Source organism: Bubalus bubalis, chromosome 12 (assembly GCF_019923935.1).
Source record: "Bubalus bubalis isolate 160015118507 breed Murrah chromosome 12, NDDB_SH_1, whole genome shotgun sequence".
Taxonomy (NCBI): Eukaryota; Metazoa; Chordata; class Mammalia; order Artiodactyla; family Bovidae; genus Bubalus; species Bubalus bubalis.
In genome coordinates, this window is record NC_059168.1 from 74,545,356 (window position 1) to 74,563,330 (window position 17,975).

Below are 17,975 nucleotides of genomic sequence, written 5' to 3' on the forward strand. Positions count from 1 at the left end.
TAGACATGAAAAGATGCTCAATATCATTACTTATTAGGGAAATTAAAATTAAAAACACAATGAAATGCCACTCTACATCTTTTTTAGAATGTCTCAAATTAAAGACTACACACATACACACACACACAGACTGTAACCAAATGCTGGCTAGGATGTAAAACACTGGAACTCCCATACACTGCTGCTGCTGCTGCTAAGTTGCTTCAGTCGTGTCCGACTCTGTGCTAGTGGAAATATAAAATAACTTTGGAAAACAGTTTGGCAGTTTTGTAAAATGTTAAATTTCATTTACCATATGACCTAAGCATTCCACAACCAGATATTTACCCAAGAGTAATGAAAACATATGTCCCTACAAAGATAGGTATGTGAATGTTTCTAACAGCTTTACTTGTAATAGCCAAAAACCGTTAATCCAAATATGCAACAATAGGATGTACAAACTAGGGTATATAGCATTCAATAGTAACAAAAAAGAATGAAGTATTGATACATGAAATAACATGGAATTACAAATTATACTAAGTGAAAGAAGCCACACAAAAATAATATATACCATAAGATTACATTTGTACAAAAAATTTAAATGCAAAATAAACTATAGTGATAGAAAGTGGAAAGGGAGGCACTTAAAAAGGGACACAATGAAGACACTTCAGGAGTATTGAATATGTTTGCTGTCTGGATTGTGGTGATGGTTTCAAATTTTACCAAACTGTATGCTTTAAATATATGCAATTCATTATATATCAAGTATACCTTAATAAAGCTGTGCAGAAAAAAAAAAAAGAAATAATCTAAAAGAAAACACCGACAACATATATAAATTTGGGTGATGTAGCTAAAGTAATGCTTCTGGAGAAACGTTGTAACTTTATTAAAAAGGTATGTAACAAATGACATTATTCCACCTTAAGAAATTGGAAAATGAAGAGCAAAGAAAATAGTTAATAGAAAGAACAGGATGATAAAGAGCAGAATGAAACAGAAAACAGAAAAATAATATATTTAGCACAAGCCACTTTTCAATGCAACTACCCAAGTATAAACTTTAAAATGCCATTACTATGATACCTCCATAAAAGAAAGTGGTTGTGGCTCCAACCATTCTCTTGAGCTCTTGAGCTTGGGAAGCTTGTCAGTTATCAGATCCTTCTCATAACTTTTCATTGTGGCCCCAAATAACAGATTCCCTAGAAAAACTAAAAAATTAGCTTCCTTAGTAAAGAGCATTCACGTGTATTTTCTCTTTAATTAATATTTGTGACCATAGATGGACATGAAACGGATTCTGAACATTAGACATCATGTTTTTCCTAAAGTGAGAGGGGACATTTGTATTCACAGGCCTTTTAAAAGTTAGCCAGAGAAGATTACTCCAATTGCAGTTCCCTTTTTTTCAGTCTGTCCACAAGCTTCTGCTGATGTCTTCCGAGCCTGCCTCCTTTAAGCAGAGGAGCTCCTTCTGGACCGACCAGCAGAGCCCCCTGAGAAGCCAGGCTTCCTACAACATTGCCCAATCGAGCCGGTGCAGCAATTCTCAGCCTGGCCTCAAGGAGGCGCGTGTGGAGCTTTCCGAAACTGCAGCTTTCCGAACGGGAAAGCTGCAGCTTTCTGGCTCCTGAAGCACACACAGGATGGGCCTCTTAGAGAGGGAAGGAAGGGCTTTTGAACAAAATTTGCTGGTCTTCAAGCTCTAAGAGGCCCAAACTCCTCCCCTCCCGCCCCCGCCGGTGCCTGAGAAGCTGTCATAAAGCCTGTGTCCCCGGTAGAACTTCCATCACGCACGACCCCGCTCCTTCACCCCTACCGGTGAGCAAGGTGCGAGCGGCCTCCGCAGCGGAAAAGTTGAATGGCCGCGACTGGTACCTCAGCTCCCTTTAAAACTGGCAGAGCCTCTGGATCACGCTAGAGCCAGACCCGACAGCCTACCGTGCCAGAGCGGTCGGCTGAGGCGGGAGAGCCCGCCGCACCTGCGGCCCAACGAGCTCGAGGCCGTCGCCTTGGTAGATGAGAACGTTCTGCGTCCAGTGATTCGATAGGAACCGCCCCCCACCCCACCCCGCCCCACGACTCCTCCGACGCGGCGACCCCTGCGTCCCTGAGCCGCGCGCAAGTGCACTCCCGCGACCGCGTCAGGCTGAGAGGGAACCTGGTAAGCAGTAGCGCCCGCGCCCGCGGGTAGACCCTGGTTTGCGGGCGAAGCTAGAGCGCTTCTCGGTGATGGGCAGCTGCCACAGCCAGTACCTGGGCTAGTCGCCCTCTCGCCCCGCCTTCCCCTGCGTCCGTTGACGGCCGTCTGCGCCTCAAGCCCGGCCTCGGTGGAGCGTTGAGCTCCTTTTCCGAGGCTGCTGACTTCAGTGGGTCTGCCCGCGCCGCGCTTCCCTAAGCCCTCAGTGCCTCCTGTGTTTCTCCCCCTCAGACAACCAGACCGGATTTAAACCACTCCCCTGTCCCTCAGTAACTCCGCTCCAGGAAGCTGTCGAGGGCCAAATCACCACGATGGGAGTGGCGGGCTAGGGACGCCTGCCGTTAGGATCTCTTGGAAGGACGAGTGTTTGTGGAACTCGTCCCCTATGAGCACCGTCCAAGAAGACTTGGAAACTTGTAGGAAAAATGTCGCTCTAGGTTCCATAAGGTGTTTCTGTGTGCTGTGCTTGGTCGCCCAGTCGTGTCCGACTCTTCGCGACCCCGTGGACTGTAGCCCGCCAGGCTCCTCTGTCCATGCGGATTCTCCAGGCAAGTATACCGGAGTGGGTTGCCATGCCCTCCTCCAGGGTATCTTGCCAACCCAGGGATCGAACCCAGGTCTCCCGCATTGCAGGTGGATTCTTTACGTCTGAGCCACCAGGTGTTTTTAGCCCCTGAGGTATTGATCAGTGTCTATAGTTGGTGCTGATGCTAGTCAGAGGGAAAGGAACGTGAGGACTCAACGACTGCCATATCTCATTTACTCTTGTTTACTTCAGTAGTTCTCCATTTAGTCAGGTTTCTTGTTTTAATCCTAGGTGATTCTGATACAAACCATTGACATAGAAAAAATTATGAGCTGTGAATTTCCAAATTCAAAACCCTCTGTGTGAGCTGATTTTCTGTGATTCTGTTTTCCTCTTCTTAGTATTGGTGGGCACCAGATGGTGGACCATTTTCACTCTGCATCTTTTCAGTTAAAGCTGTTGATATTAAAGCTGTTCTCAATGTCTTGGGGACATCTTTTAAAAGACTTTTAAAAGCTAGCTAGAGCAGATGATTTCAACTGCAGTTCCCTTTTTTTCAGAACTGAGGGGAGCATGAGCCATTTGCAGAACTTACTGTTAGATACACTCCTGGGAACAAAGCATGTGGACAGCGCAGCCCTCATCAAACTCCAGGAGCGGAGCCTATGTGTAGCATCACCAGGATTTAGTGTAAGAAAAAAACAAGTTTGGCGTAAGAGTTTAAGTCTTTTTCTGTAAAAGGCCATGCTGCTGCTAAGTCGCTTCAGTCGTGTCCAACTCTGTGCGACCCCATAGACCGCAGCCCACTAGGCTCCCTCGTCCCTGGGATTCTCCAGGCAAGAATACTGGAGTGGGTTGCCATTTCCTTCTCCAATGCATGAAAGTGAAAAGTGAAAGTGAAGTTGCTCAGTCGTGTCCAACTCATAGCGACCCCATGGACTGCAGCCTACCACGCTCCTCCGTCCATGGGATTTTCCAGGCAAGAGTACTGGAGTGGGGTGCCATTGCCTTCTCCGAAAAAGGCCATAGATAATACATAAAGGAAAGGGAGTGATAACATTCCAATAAAACTATGAATACTGAAATCTGAATTTCATGTATTTTTACATATTGCAAAAAAATTTTTTCAACTTTTTAAAAATGTAAAAACCATCGTTAGCTCACAGGCCTGTGTAAGAAAACTGGTAGTGGGTCAAATTTGGCCAGTTCCCCATCGTTTTCCGATTTCTAGTCTGTTTAACCTCTGCAGGTAATGCCCAGTGATGTCCGAACACTTGTAAATGGGTTTGCCAAGAACCCTTTGAAAACCAGAAGAGAAGGATTGTATTTCAAGGAGAAGGACTACAAATGTGTCCGGGCAGATGACTATTCTCTTTATGCCAAGAATGTGAGTGTTCAAGATGTGAAGACAACTGGTAAAAACTTTTGAGTTTGACTCCAAGTTCTCTATGCCTCTCCTGATCCTATCTTTAAAACAGACTAAGTGTGTTACCGCAGTGGCAGTATTTGAGATAGCCAGCAGTCTAGTGCCATGAAGGCATATGTTAAAGAAAGTACTAACAGAGCCTGGTTTTGGGAAACATTCATTCTGGATTTTATCAACTGAATCTTGCCTGAACTGTCTCTCTCCACTGCAATTCGTCTCTCATACTCGATATTATCCTTCTTTCAAAAAAGTGGTATTACTCTTGTGCTTAAAACAACTGTTGGTTCGCTGTTGCCTACAACAATTAAGGGGATGATAGTCGTATTTCTGGTTGCCCTGTATTATGGCTTAGGCACACTTCACCCACATTATACACTAAGTAACCTCATTTACAGATGAGGAAACTGAGGCTTAAGAAGGTTCAGTAACTCTTCCACAGTCACAGCAGCAAATGGAGGTGCTGGGATTCAAGCCCAGAGTGATCTAATTCCAAAATATATTTCCTTTCCATGACATCTGTTGTTCTCACAGGACAGGGAAATACTACAGTCAATTTGGGAGCTTTCTCAGAATACACATGCTGTTATTACAATAGTCTGAAACTTTTTAAGGAAACACAACTAAATTAGTGAAAAAAGTAAGATTATCCAAAAACAAACATGAATATGAAAGTCAGGAAATAGTGAAAAGTATGGCTGGAGGGTAACTGCTAGTCCTGTTGTTAAAACCAAGAGAAGAGCATTGTTTTATTTTTATCCAGGAAAACACTGGTGTGATTGTTGTGAAGACCCATCTGTATCTTCTGGTGGCAACTTACTCTGAAGGCATGTATCCTAGTGTCTGTGTGGAAGCCACAGAGAAGTTGGGTAAGTTTGTTTCCAATGCCTGTCTTTCTTTGCTGTGGTAGTAAAGTCTTCTGACTGCAAGTAATGCAGTCAAACCAGCTGAGTCACAGGAAAAATGGGCTCCAGGGACTGGAACACTGAATCCTTCTTTAGTCTTTCCTCCTAAGAGTGTCAGCTTTGTTACATCCCATTGCAAACTGCCTCCTTTCCTCATGGTGTCATGGTCAAGCCTTGCATCCTCTTAATTTCTTATAGAACCCTGATCTGACAAGTCTTAGATCATATTGTTTACCCTTATATCAGTCAGCTGGGGATAGGAGGTGGGAAGGGCAAGGTAAAAAAAATGCAAGAGATGTAGCTGCTGGGGGCCATTCTCTATAAAAGGGCCTTCTACAGAAAAAGAAATCACTATGAGCCAGGCAGCTGGCTTCTTGGTGTCTAGTGGATTCCCTTTCCATGCCTACATTTTCGAATAAAGATCTAATGTAGAACTGGGAAATTATAGCTATGAGAGAAATTATATCTATGAGAGTTTTAATTGTATTTTTTATTACTTGTATTTTTCTCTGTCAAAAATTGTGCATAATTATAGAAATTTGGGGAAATATAATTTTTATTATGGAAGATTCTAGGAACATATAATAGACAATAGACATTGTCTCCCCAAACAGACAATGAACTCCTTGAACTCAGGGACTGGGTCTTAACTATCCAGTCATCCTTGTATCTCCAAGTACTTAACACAGTGCCTAGTATATGGTAGTCACTCATGAATTTTTATGGAATAAATGAATGAATCATAGTGTTATTATTGTGAATGAATCATGTTGTTATTATTTACTGTTCATCAGTAAATAATATGGTCAAATAGTAACCATATTCTGTTTTCTTTCAGGAGACTATCTAAGAAGAAAAGGGAATTAAGTCATCAGAGGACTATGAAAGATGGCTTTTATGATTTTGGAAGAAAATTATAGATCCTAAAGAAATAAATGCCTTATTTTGTGGTTTAAAAACACTAGGCAGAAGATACTGAAAAGGAAGAATGAATTAAGGAAGGAATTTTTCTTATTTCAAGAGGTCCTCTTTTTAAATTGGAATTATTTAATCCACTTTATCTTTTTTCTTTAGTGTTGTTCATTGGCATGAATGTGAGGCACTGATAGTTTCACAGAGCATATCTGTTGGAAAACTCCTCTATGAGTCTCTTGTATTCCCACAAATATTGTTGGATATGCCAAGAATGCAAGAATGACTGAATTTAAATCTCCAGTCCCTCTCCCCTCTCCAGAGATCAGCGGTTGGGGGACCAGGGACAAAGGCTAAAAATATTTATTATATCACTTCTGGTCTTAATGGCAAGGTTGTACCAGGTAAAAAGGTGGATATATCTTGCTATCTTAGCCAGATTAAGTATTAAACATTCAGTTCATCCCAATCATCCCATCTTGTCCAGAATCTTTGCTCACCATTTGGCTTTCCATGTAGCTCTATCTAGAGATTTTGGGGTCAGACCTCATGCCAATGATTTCTCCTTTTAAATTAGAACACTGACATCTGAGTTTTATAACTTAGTTATGTGGACTGTACACCTACTCTCCACATGCTGACAAACTGAGGTTTTGAGCCTGAAAGGCAGGTCTGATCTTGGATCACAGTGATCTCTAAAGTACTGAAGCTATCATGAAGCCTCTTGGCTGCTCACATTTCCCAGACACATACACTGGACTGCTGAGTGTCAAGTGGAAGGCTTTTTCATAAACTTCATCAAGGCAAATGCCTCACTGTCTAGAGTCCTCCTATGTAGCATGGTCTAGTTGCTTCCACAATTCTTACCACCAAGTTCCGGTCAGGCTCAGCTACTCAGACCCACAAAAGGGACCCTTTGATGGCAGCTCCCTGTGGAGGTGCCTAGGGAGCAGGTGATGTCCTGAAACAGGAGTCTCCGAACAAGGAAACTTTTTGTCTTGATAATTCACAAAGACTTGAAATGGTACATACAGGCATGAATGTACTCAAGGGATTCATTTTTTCCCCCAGGTCCCCAAGTTCCATATGTACTTTCCTAAAATTTACCTGTTGTGATTGAGCAGTAATGCCAGTTCTCCCAGTATGCAAAAGAAAGGCCTACTCTCATCCAGCCCCAGTCCTACTGTAATACTTGGCTTGGAATGTAAGAACTGCAAGGTACCAAAGGAAAGGAAAAATCTCAATTATTTTTAAATGTAATGAGCTCTTCCATCCTGTATTGTAAAAAATACATCATATGTGAAGAAGAGTCCCATGAGAATAAATCAAAAAGTATCATTGAGAAATAGTGAAAATCTTTGTATCATAATTCATCCAGGAGAGAAAGACTCCTCATCTTATCCTCGTTTCTTAAAATACAGAAGCAAGACAGTTATCATAAGGACATGAAATAACATGATTACTTGAAAAATGAGAAACCTTTTCTGATAGAAATATGAGTTGGCCGATTAGTTTAACAATGGTGGCTGGCTTTGCCAATAAGAATGTCACAGATGTTGTTGATAAATGGGTTAAGTTTACAATGCCAAGATGTCAATTAAAATATATTTATTTTTTTAATTAGCTTATATTGGAGTATAGTTGATTTACAATGTTCCATTAGTTTCTGCTGTACATCAAAGTAAATCAGTTACACATATACATATAGCCACTCTTTTTTAGATTCTACTCCCAGATCATTACAGAGTATCGAGTAGAGTTCCCTGTGCTATACAGTAGATTCTTACTAGTTTTCTATTTTATACATAGTACTGTGTATATGTCAACCCCAATCTACCAGTTCATCCCTCCCCCTCAAATACAAACATATTTAGAAGGATTTGGTCCAAAGAATTGTCTTAGCAGAAAAGTGTATTGGAATTAACACTTTTACTTTCCACATCCTCCTGAATATATCAGTTTAAACAAGGGGCCTCTAAGAAATACAAGCAGAAATATTAATAATCATTTGATAAATCTTTGCAAAGCTTTGCTGGCAATAATCCCAGAAGCTGAGAACGACACATATGACTGGGTAACTAATCCCTTACAGGTTGAATGGTTTCCAAATCTTTGCTTTCAACAAAATTGAAGGAAGACTTAATTAAGTTGCCAGCTAATACATCACTGAAAAGAATTTTTGATGATAAATCCTTATATGGTTTTTATCATATAACTCAGAGATATTCAAATAATTGGCTGACATTCCTATAAAGAAATTTCTTTCCATTCTAATTTATGCAAATTAGATTTCTCAGAGCTTGTCCATAAAAATGAAAAAGATTAATGCTAAAACCAGTCTCATTCAACCAATAATTAATATTCATCCACAAATGACATAATTATTTGGAAAAATTCAACCCCACCAATGGTCCAATAAAAATTTTATATTCAATAATTATTAATATTTAAAATAATACTTTTACTTTGGCCATGCCATGCAGCCTGTGGGATTTTTATTTCCCTGACCAGGTATAGAACCTGGGACCTAAGCAGTGAGAGCAGAGAGTCCTAACCACTGGACTGAAAGGGACTTCCCCTAAAATAATACTCTAAATAACATAAAAGTAATTCAAAATAATGTTTTGATCAGCTGTGAACTAATAATATTGTAATGATAAGTAAATCCAGAAGAAATTTAACATTTTATAGCCTTACAATCACAGAAAATTTTAAACTAATGTCAGGTTACATATATTTTGTTGCAGATAAGAATGATCAATAAAGCATAAAATATAGCAGGATATAATTTTTATGCAGAATGAAAATATAAGTATTGGGAAAAAATGAAATTTTAAAATTTCCAACTGTTAAAGAACTTGTTTGGGTACTTTTTAGTGGATGATTATAGTATCAAATTGCTCTAAAATCCAACTCCACTTGATATATTTAAAAGCCTGATATGAGTTTTAAATGTCAGTATTTATGACCAGAAATCATCTTTTGTACTACCTTAAATGTAAGATGAAAGATTTTAGATATCGACTTTAAAATATGGGGAACGCAGCTTTTAAAAATGCTTTTTGTCTATTGATGAAGACCACTGCCTGGAGTAAGAACTGTCTTGGGCCCTGAGTCATACAGATGGGTCCCCAGGAAGATGGCAGAGGCAGGTAACCAAACAGGCAGCCCCACCAAGCTGACTCCAAGCTCTTTCCTTTCCTAGGGCCTTCCTGAGTCTTTGCCCTCCAACCTCAAGGTGGAGTGCCCATGGAGAGAGGGGAGGAAGAGCCCAGACAAAGTCCTGCGGGCACAGAAGTTGGCATGGTATCCAGAGATGATCTGCCCCAGCTCCTCTAGACAAGGACCAGTTGTCGTCACTGAGCTGATGGGCTGCCCAAGCTGGGCTTGGTTACCACAGAAGCTGCTGGTTTATGCAGAACCCTTCAGAGGACATCTGGGAGAGATTATGCCCTCACCCCCATTTAACTTTCAGGATGAGCAGCAGCAGCAGCTGTACCCTCACATCAGCTGGGTTTCTGGGACACATGCTTCCACCTCATTCCTAACACAGATCTTGCTTGTTCTGCTAAAACATGAACCTGTGGGGAGTCCCTCTAAGGCCAGAGATGTGGACTGTGGAATACTGCCGCAGCAACCAGTCATCTAAAATTTACCACCCAATTCCACAACTTATATTTTGACAAAAGGGCTGGAGCAGGGATGTTTTAAGGAAAATCAACCTGTTTTTGTGGTTTCCAGCAGAGCTCTCTATTGACCCTTTGGGAGGTTAGTGTCCTCAGAGACGGACAATTAACATATTTTCATAAGGCCTGTTGCTCTGTGTGGCTTGTGGGATCTTAGTTCCCCAATCAGGGGTGGAATCCATGCCACCAGTGAGAAGCTTAAAGTCCTAACCACTGGACCTCCAGGGAAGTCCCCTGGGTTTTATTCTTTAATTATCAGGGAGTCAGCAGTATAAGTTCCTGCCCTCCCTGGGACATGGTCTGAGACACTAGAGCCTACCCCCCAAAAAAGTAGCAAGAAATACCCACCACAAAGTTTCCAGAAAAGGCCTCCTTTGGCCTTTTGAACCTTCCCTCTGAATACACTGTTGGGCTTCTTCTGTCTCTTTTCTTGCAATAGTGGTTTTGACACAGATGACGAGGAGGGACAGTGGCTGACAGGCGTTTCTGGAAAACAGGCCTTATAAAAAATATGTAATTTGGGTAGCCTTCTTGCAAGAATGCTCAGGAGAGGGATGTAAATAAAGAGAAGGGGAGTTTGTAATTGATGGGACAGATGGTTGCCCCAGGCAGTCTTTCCTTCTACTCTAGAGCCTTGGGCAGGACCACAAGATAGTTTGATTCCTGGCTCTGACATTCATCAGCTATGTGCCCCTTGAAACCAAATCAATCTTTCTGTTGATACATCTCAATTCCTTTTTAGTGCTACTGCTACTGCTAAGTCACTTTAGTCGTGTCCGACTCTGAGCGACCCCATAGACGGCAGCCCACCAGGCTCCCCCGTCCCTGGGATTCTCCAGGCAAGAACACTGGAGTGGGTTGCCATTTCCTTCTCCAACGCATGAAAGTGAAAAGTGAAAGGGAAGTCGCTCAGTCGTGTCCGACTCCTAGCGACCCCATGGACTGCAGCCCACCAGGCTCCTCCGTCCATGGGATTTTCCAGGCAAGAGTACTGGAGTGGGGTGCCATAGGTGTCATAAAACTCAAATAAGAGAACACATGTGAAGAGGCAAATTATAAGGCACTGCAAAAAAAAAAAGTTACCTATCTTTTTATACAGGTGCACATACATGTATATTCTTCTAATCCAGTGGCTTGTAACCAGGAGCAGGCGTTTTTTTTTGCTACCCAGGGGATATCTGGCAATGTCAAGACATTTTTTATTGTCACAACCCGAGAAGGGCGCTGTTGGTATCTAGTGGGTGATACCCCTAGTGGTATCTAGGGGTGCTGCTAAACACCCCAGGCTGCACTGGGAAGTCTTTCAAAACAAAAAATTATTTTGTCCAAAATGTCAACTGTGGCAAGGCTGAGAAACCCTGATGTAATAGGCATTTATACGGCTTTTATTTAACCAGGCTAAATTGCCTCACTGGGCAGCATCTTCCAGGGGCCATTCCCTCATCCTCAGGAAAGACAGGAGAAACCACAGAAGTTTAAAGACTCCCAGGACTGCTTTTATCTTCCCTTTCCCCCCAGTGTTCCTCTCTTTTTTCTCAGAAGCACCCTGCTTGCCCACCTTACTCCAGAGACCAAGGGCAGAAAGAGACCGACAGCACAAACCGGCCAAAAGCCTGGCCAGGCTGGGAAACGGACCCGTCGCCCGCCAAGAGTTCCGGTTCTAGTTCCCTTAGAGGGAATGATTCTCAAAGTTGAGTGCTGTAACAGCATTTCACGCTAAACCAAGCGAAGGACTAGATTCCAGAGGCTCAAAATTCACAAATCTCTGATTTGCCGCCACTAGCTTTGCATTTTCAAGGGAGAGGAGGAAGGGGAGGGTTGATTCTGGGCAACCCCACCCCCTGCACTACCCAGAGTGCAGCCTTCCACCTCCTAGGACCCGCCGGGCGCTCAGGACCGCGCCCTGTCACCTGAAGCAGCAGCAACAGCAGCAGAGGGGCAGGGCCTTGAGCAAGTAAGGAGCTCACACAGGTTCTAGCGATCCAGACAGGTGGGAGATTCCAGCTCAGAGGGAGTGAAAATTGCTTCATGCTCTTCAGTGTTTTCCTGTTCCGCCCGCAGCCGGTTGGTGCGGCCAGCCTCCCTGCACACCCCCACCCCAGCCGGAGCCTTCCGCGCGGGGTTGGCCTGGAGGCGGCAGGGACCTTGCTGGAAAGAGAGAAGGGGCCCACGGCCAGACGGATTGAGGGAGGCCGCCGGCCGGCAGCGGGGCGCTGGGCCCCTGAAAGAACTTTGCTATACCCTGTGCGTCCTCAGAGACCATGATAGCTGTGCACTGTGACAAGCCGGGAGGACCAGAAAATCTTTACTTGAAGGAAGTGGCCAAGCCCAGCCCAGGCGAGGGTGAAGTCCTCCTGAAGGTGGCAGCCAGCGGCCTGAACAGGGCGGACTTACTCCAGGTACCCAGGGGTCTGGCAGCAACTGGGACTGAGCAGGGCAACGCAGTCTTTAATAAACATTCACCAGACAGATGAAGGAGACTAGGCACTGCCATTAAACGCTCATCATGACCTGCTTCGCTGGGGTTCTGTAACTAGAACCATTTAGCCTCCCTTGTTTACACAAAATAAAGGGGTATGTGCACAGCAGAGGCCACCCTGTGTCACTCCATTGTCTGTCCGCTCAGGCTTCCAGATGTGTTGGCGGGGTTGGGTGTTAGACCTCCCTGTATCTCCTTTGAAAGTGAAAAAGTGAAAGCGTCAGCTCAGTCTTGTCTGACTCTTTGCAACCCCATGGACTGTAGCTCACCAGCCTCCTCTGTCCACGGGATTCTTCAGGCAAGAATACTGGAGTAGGTTGCCATTCCCTTCTCCAGGGGATCCTTCTGACCCGGGATTGGACTGAGAGGATAACAGGCAGGAAGGCCAGGGGTCTCCAAATGGAGGAAATAGGCTTCAGGTGTCAGACAATTTTTATCTCTCTCTTAAGTGGCAAGAGGAAACAAACAAGTGTTAGTTTTTTTCCCTTCTCTATACAAATTTTAAGAGTTTCTCTTAAAATTCTGTGTTGCCATAATGAAACCTGGTTCCACCTGAACTTTTCTCAAACCTTAAGCTAACCAATGCGTTTTTCTTATAGAAATGTTTAAGCTATGTTAATGAACTATGTATTTACCCTAGACTCTGTCTTTCAAGTCTGTTCTGCCTAAGATTCAGAACCTAAGACTCAGAACCGACTTGACAAACCTGCATGTTTTACTCATACATTGCTCTCCTAATCTGTTAATGAAACTATGTATTTACTTGGAAACATGTCTTTCTTCAAGATTTTGGTTTTATGGCCCGGGATGACTCACCTGGTGCCAATGTTATCTCAAAAGGCATGCTGTGGGTGAGGGGCTTGGTGCTGATTTTGAGACATCTCCTTTCTATAATTAACAGCTTGCTAGTAGCTATATAACATCCGGCTAAAGACTAGCAGGGGGGCACTCTTCTTGCCTCCTTCTGATGTCTGTGTCAGACACTTTCTCTATCTCTTCTATACTTTAATAAAACTTTATTACACAAAAGCTCTGAGCGATCAAGCCTCGTCACTGGCCCTGGATTGAATTCCTCTCTTCCGGAGGCCAAGAATCCTGGCGTCTTTCGTGGTTCAGCAACAACCTTTCAGAACCTAGGTCTCTTACATTGCAGGTGGATTCTTTACCGTCTGAGCCACTAGGGAAGCCCCGCCTCAAAGGTTGGCATCCTCACACCAGGAGTCAAACCGGGGCCGCCTGGGTGAAAATCAGGAATCCTAACTGCTCCTCAGGCAGTCCTGTACACCATTTGTACTCTACAGATAAAGAAACTGAGAGTCAGAGAGGTTCAGCAGTGAGCCCAAAGCCACACACTAGTAACGAGGGGAGCAGTGATTCAGATTGAGGTCTTTGTCTTAAGGATTCTGAGTCTGTATTCTTTCCACTCTGAGGGTTCCAGAGCTGGCAGGGGGCAGTGCTCTTAAGAATTTTCTTCCAACTTCTTCTTGAAGCACTAAACTGGGCCAGCTGCATTTTTTGAAGTGATTAAGAAATGTACACCAGAATCACAGGGGCACTTATTCAAAATAAATAAGGCAGGGATCCAGGCATGTATACTTTGAAAAAGCATCTCAAGTTGTTCTGACGCACACTCCTAGTTCAGTCCCTCTGGTCTCAGGCTTCTGGCAATTGTGAGGCGTGAGTACAGAGCCTGGCACTTGATATATGAGATATATCATTAGGAAGCCCATGGTTTAGTTACTAGTCTTGCTATTAACTTGTTTTGTTACCCTGGTTCTCCTGACCAGGCCTCAGTTTCTTCATTTGTAAAACAAGGGGTTTAGATGATACAAGGACTGAAGTGATACCACAAGTTAGACATCCACTGATTATGGGACCTAGTCTCTTATTTGTATGAAACAAATTACCTCCCCTCTCTTTTTTCTTGACTTAAAAAAACCTAATTTTACCCTGAATTTTGTCTTAAAGGGGGAGGAGGGGAGCTATGGGAAGGCCAAGGATGCTGACACAGATTTCTGATCATGCTTACTACCTAGTGTGTCCTCTTTCTGCAGAGACAAGGCCATTATGCCCCACCTCCAGGAGCCAGCAACATTTTGGGACTTGAGGCATCTGGACATGTGGCAGAGCTCGGAGCTGGCTGCCAGGGACCCTGGAGGGTCGGGGACCCAGCCATGGTTCTGCTGTCTGGCGGGGGCCAGGCTCAGTATGTCACTGTCCCTGCAGAGCTCCTCATGCCCATCCCAGCAGGGCTCACCATGTGTCAGGCTGCAGCCATCCCAGAGGCCTGGCTCACTGCCTTCCAGCTATTACATCTTGTGGGTAAGGACCAGTGCACCCCATGCTCACTCCATACAGCATAGTTCCATTTATTCATTTATTCATAACTCAGCCACCTCAAAACCCAGCAGTCCTGAAGGGAAGCTTTGATCTGGCCACTGAGCAACAGCCAACCCCAGCACCCCCTACTTAGTATCAGATCCTCATACTATGTAGCAATGGCTTGATATTGAGGCTGAAAATCATGGTTAGCAGATAGAAAACCTGGTGAGCACTGGATAGAAGGCCTGTGTGCATCTTCACACTGTAAGCCCAGTAGTAGTCCCTGCTTCTCAGTCTTGCTAAGCTCTCTGAGAGCCCTAGTGCAGCAGAGGGAGCCATTCAACCAACTCTTTAATTCCTCCTCATTCCCACGGAGGCCAGCCAAGAGCTCACGTGAGGGTCTCTGCCTTTGGGGAAATCAGTGTAACTGGGAAGAAAACCACAGTGTTTGGAAGGGTGGCCCTGTCTCTAACTACAAACTATAACAGAAGCTTAAGGTGAGAAAGGTTGGTATGGGCGAAGGTCAGAGAAGGCTTTCTGGAATAGAAGGACTTGAAGGGTGGTAGAGCTGTGATGGACAAAAGGCATACCAAGGTGGCCTAAGAGCATCAAGGTGAGATTGGCTGCTTCACTCTCAAGCGAAGGATGAGAACTTCCCTGGTGGTCCAGTGGCTATGACTCCACATTCCCAATGCAGGGGACCCAGGTTCAATCTGGTCAGGGAACCAGATGCCACATGCCACGAATAATAATTTGCATACTGCATCGAAGATCAAAGATCCTGCATGCCACAATGCAGCCAAATGAATAAATAAAAATAATTTTTAAAAAAGACAGCAAGAGATTTCCCATTTGGTGGTTCCAGGGCCAGGTGATCACGGTAGAATAAACCTATGTGGTAAAGGTACAGCAGTTGCAAAGTAAAGAACATGGTTCCTATACTTTCTATCACAGGAAATGTTCAGGCTGGAGACTCTGTGCTAATCCATGCAGGAGCAAGCGGTGTGGGCACAGCTGCCATCCAACTTGCCCGGATGGCTGGGGCTACTCCTCTGGTCACAGCTGGTTCCCAGAAGAAGCTTCAAATAGCAGAAAAGCTCGGAGCAGCTGCTGGATTCAATTACAAAGAAGAGGATTTTTCTGAAGCAACACTGAAATTCACTAAAGGTAAACAAAGCTTCTGCAGTTCAGCAGGAGTTTCAGAGATAATTAAATAAAATTCTCACCAGCCACAGAGTTGCTTCTGAATCTGTTTTCCCTCTGCTAAAAGCACAACACCTGCCCAGGCCAAATTCTAGTACTCTACTGTTTGACCATTGGAGACAGGCAGGCAGTATTTAGGACTAAGGTGATTTTCATGGGCATTCTTGTAAGTGATATGATTCATATGCTTTTTACAAAGGGGATAATCACACAGAGTTGGCCTGCAATTACTCAGGACCTCTTTTTCCCAACTAGGCACTCTGTATTGAATTAAAAGGAGGTAGGGGTAGAAACTAGTTTGGAGCTGGTCATAGTAGGCTTTGGTAGGTAGCTCCCTAAGTGGGTAAGTAGATGTGTATGCCTCTATATTCCAGAGCCAAATCTGTTTATATTTGGCTCATCCCATTCCATTTTTTGACAAGAATCAAAAAGAGAGTTAAAAAGAAAGCTAGCAAAGCCATGATTCAGAGAACCCTGTGCAGACACTTCATAACTTAGATAACTGTAGGCTGGGGTGGATCTCCCCTATTCCCCTGGGTGCCAGTGGGTCTCTACTTATGTGGAGGTCAGGGAAAATACCAGATCATGGTATTGTCCCATTTCCCTCTTGCTGTGGCAGGGATCATAAAATATGAACTATATCACATATATATGATACACTTCAGCTCTCTCAACTCCATTTACAACCATGGTTCTATAAGCAATGCTCAGGGTTCCAACCTATAGATTTACTGCTTGCACTTGTATATATTTATACCCATATTTCCACAAATATGCCATGTAATCTTCTTTTGCACTAATCTTTCTGATTCTGACTAGCATCACAAATCTGTGTTTCATGTGAAAGGTGCTGGAGTCAACCTCATTCTAGACTGCATAGGCGGCTCCTACTGGGAGAAAAACGTCAACTGCCTGGCTCTTGATGGTCGCTGGGTTCTCTATGGTCTGCTGGGAGGAGCTGCCATCAGTGGGCCTCTGTTTTCAAAGCTACTTTTTAAAAGGGGAAGTCTGATCACCAGTCTTCTAAGATCTAGGGACAAAAAGGTGAGTGATGGGTGGAAATAAAACATGTGATTTAACTATTATCCAGAAAAGTGTGATTCATTCACATAATCCTGAGAAAGGATCACATATTAAGTTGGAGAGCCTGTAGAAATTTGCCCCCCTGTGGATAAACTGGTAACCCAATTTCAAGAACTAATTAAAATCGGTTGATGAAAGCCTCAACATCTTGGAAAGAGGGTGGCTAATACTTAATATAGTACGTAAACTTCACATAAAATGAACAAAGCCTTGACTATATTAGGAAATATTTCTAACAGTACCAAGATTTTTGTTTGCAAAGGCAGAACTGTTCTCAGTGTGCTAAGAAAACCTCTTAGGTAAGTGAGGTTAGTAAGCTTCTACCTTTAACAGTTTATACATTCCTGAAATCGTGTGGCATTCCAGCAGGTGCCACCTTTGGGAATGTTTCCTCACAGGGTTTCACACCTGCTGGGGGATAACAGGGATTAAGCATCTCTTTTGAATTGAGCCTATATAAGTCCTCTCTATGGCTGCCTCCTGCTTGAAGTCTTTATTTAAAAAGAGTCCTTCAGCTTTCAGTGACACTAATATCTTCTCCAGGCTTGATCTTAACCTGGTACAGAACCGAGCTTACAAATCTAGAGGCATGCACATACATGCTAGGAGTGAGGTGATTATTACATACCCTTGTGTGACTTCAGAGGTGTACAAGTTTCAGAGAAAGCATAAACGCTAAGCAGGGTGGGGAGTGACAAAGAAATGCCTCCGTCCAGACTGATGGTCTTCTTTTCCTTATCTTAAGTACAAGCAGATGCTGGTGAAGGCTTTCACAGAGCAAATTCTGCCCCACTTCTCCACGGAGGGCCCTCAACGCTTACTGCCGGTTCTGGACAGAGTCTACCCCGTGGCTGAAATTCAAGAAGCCCATGAGTACATGGAGACTAACAAGAACGTGGGCAAAATCGTCCTGGAGCTGCCCCAGTGAAGAAGGGGATAGTACAAGACAAGGCTACCTCTCCAGTCTTCCGATAGCAAACTTGGAGAAAACTCTGTACACAGTCAGGCGACCGGGCGCCACTCCAGGCTCGCCTGTAACCCCCTATTTCTCCCGCAGCCTCCTCAAATTATCAGTATAAAGCTGGTCTAAGGAAATAAAGAGTGGACTTGACGAGTGGCGCGTGGACTGCGGTCGCCGGCTGGGAGGCGAGGTGGGAGTCAGGACAGGCATAGTCGGGGAGATGAGAGTAGAGGCCTGGTCGGTTCATGCTCAATTTCTGGGGCCTGCGCTAGCGCCAGGGCTTC

General features: G+C 44.0%; 3 protein-coding genes and 1 long non-coding RNA gene across 10 annotated transcripts in view; 2 read left to right on the top strand and 2 right to left on the bottom strand.

Moving 5' to 3' along the window:
* Positions 1–10,509, bottom strand: part of FAM228B (family with sequence similarity 228 member B) — a 28,833-nt gene extending 18,324 nt beyond the window's left edge. For both annotated transcript variants that reach the window (XM_044926194.2, XM_044926195.2), the window contains exons 1-2: positions 9,992–10,509; positions 1,075–1,202 (exon numbers count right to left, since the gene is read on the bottom strand). In XM_044926194.2, the coding sequence (XP_044782129.1) occupies positions 1,075–1,202; positions 9,992–10,319 (456 nt within the window). In that variant the 5' untranslated portion in view covers positions 10,320–10,509. The remainder of the gene's footprint in view (positions 1–1,074; positions 1,203–9,991) is intronic.
* On the top strand, positions 1,780–6,426 carry PFN4 (profilin family member 4). 3 transcript variants are annotated; one of them, XM_044926197.1, is made up of 6 exons: positions 1,780–2,155; positions 2,423–2,739; positions 3,278–3,407; positions 3,967–4,104; positions 4,904–5,009; positions 5,884–6,426. In XM_044926197.1, the coding sequence occupies exons 3-6, from the start codon at positions 3,291–3,293 to the stop codon at positions 5,910–5,912; spliced, it is 390 nt and encodes a 129-aa protein (XP_044782132.1). In that variant the 5' UTR covers positions 1,780–2,155; positions 2,423–2,739; positions 3,278–3,290; the 3' UTR covers positions 5,913–6,426. The 3 variants fall into 3 exon arrangements, with proteins under 3 accessions (XP_044782132.1, XP_006050693.1, XP_025117272.1); XM_006050631.3 differs by having other exon boundaries at positions 1,780–2,739; XM_025261487.2 differs by lacking the exon at positions 2,423–2,739.
* A 951-nt stretch (positions 10,510–11,460) lies between the features above and the next one.
* Positions 11,461–17,841, top strand: TP53I3 (tumor protein p53 inducible protein 3). Of its 4 annotated transcripts, none has more exons than XM_025261484.2 (6): positions 11,461–11,597; positions 11,705–12,042; positions 14,177–14,444; positions 15,399–15,611; positions 16,495–16,691; positions 17,476–17,841. In XM_025261484.2, exons 2-6 carry the CDS (start codon positions 11,905–11,907, stop codon positions 17,656–17,658), a joined length of 999 nt encoding a protein of 332 aa, XP_025117269.1. In that variant the 5' UTR covers positions 11,461–11,597; positions 11,705–11,904; the 3' UTR covers positions 17,659–17,841. The 4 variants fall into 4 exon arrangements, with proteins under 4 accessions (XP_025117269.1, XP_006050696.1, XP_044782131.1 ...); XM_006050634.3 differs by having other exon boundaries at positions 11,501–11,597; positions 11,900–12,042; XM_044926196.1 differs by having other exon boundaries at positions 11,508–12,042.
* On the bottom strand, positions 14,490–17,498 carry LOC123328597. The gene is made up of 2 exons (XR_006543521.1): positions 17,359–17,498; positions 14,490–15,554 (listed from the first exon to the last, which is right to left on the bottom strand). It is a non-coding gene; the product is annotated as an uncharacterized LOC123328597 (long non-coding RNA).
* Positions 17,842–17,975: the final 134 nt, after the last annotated feature.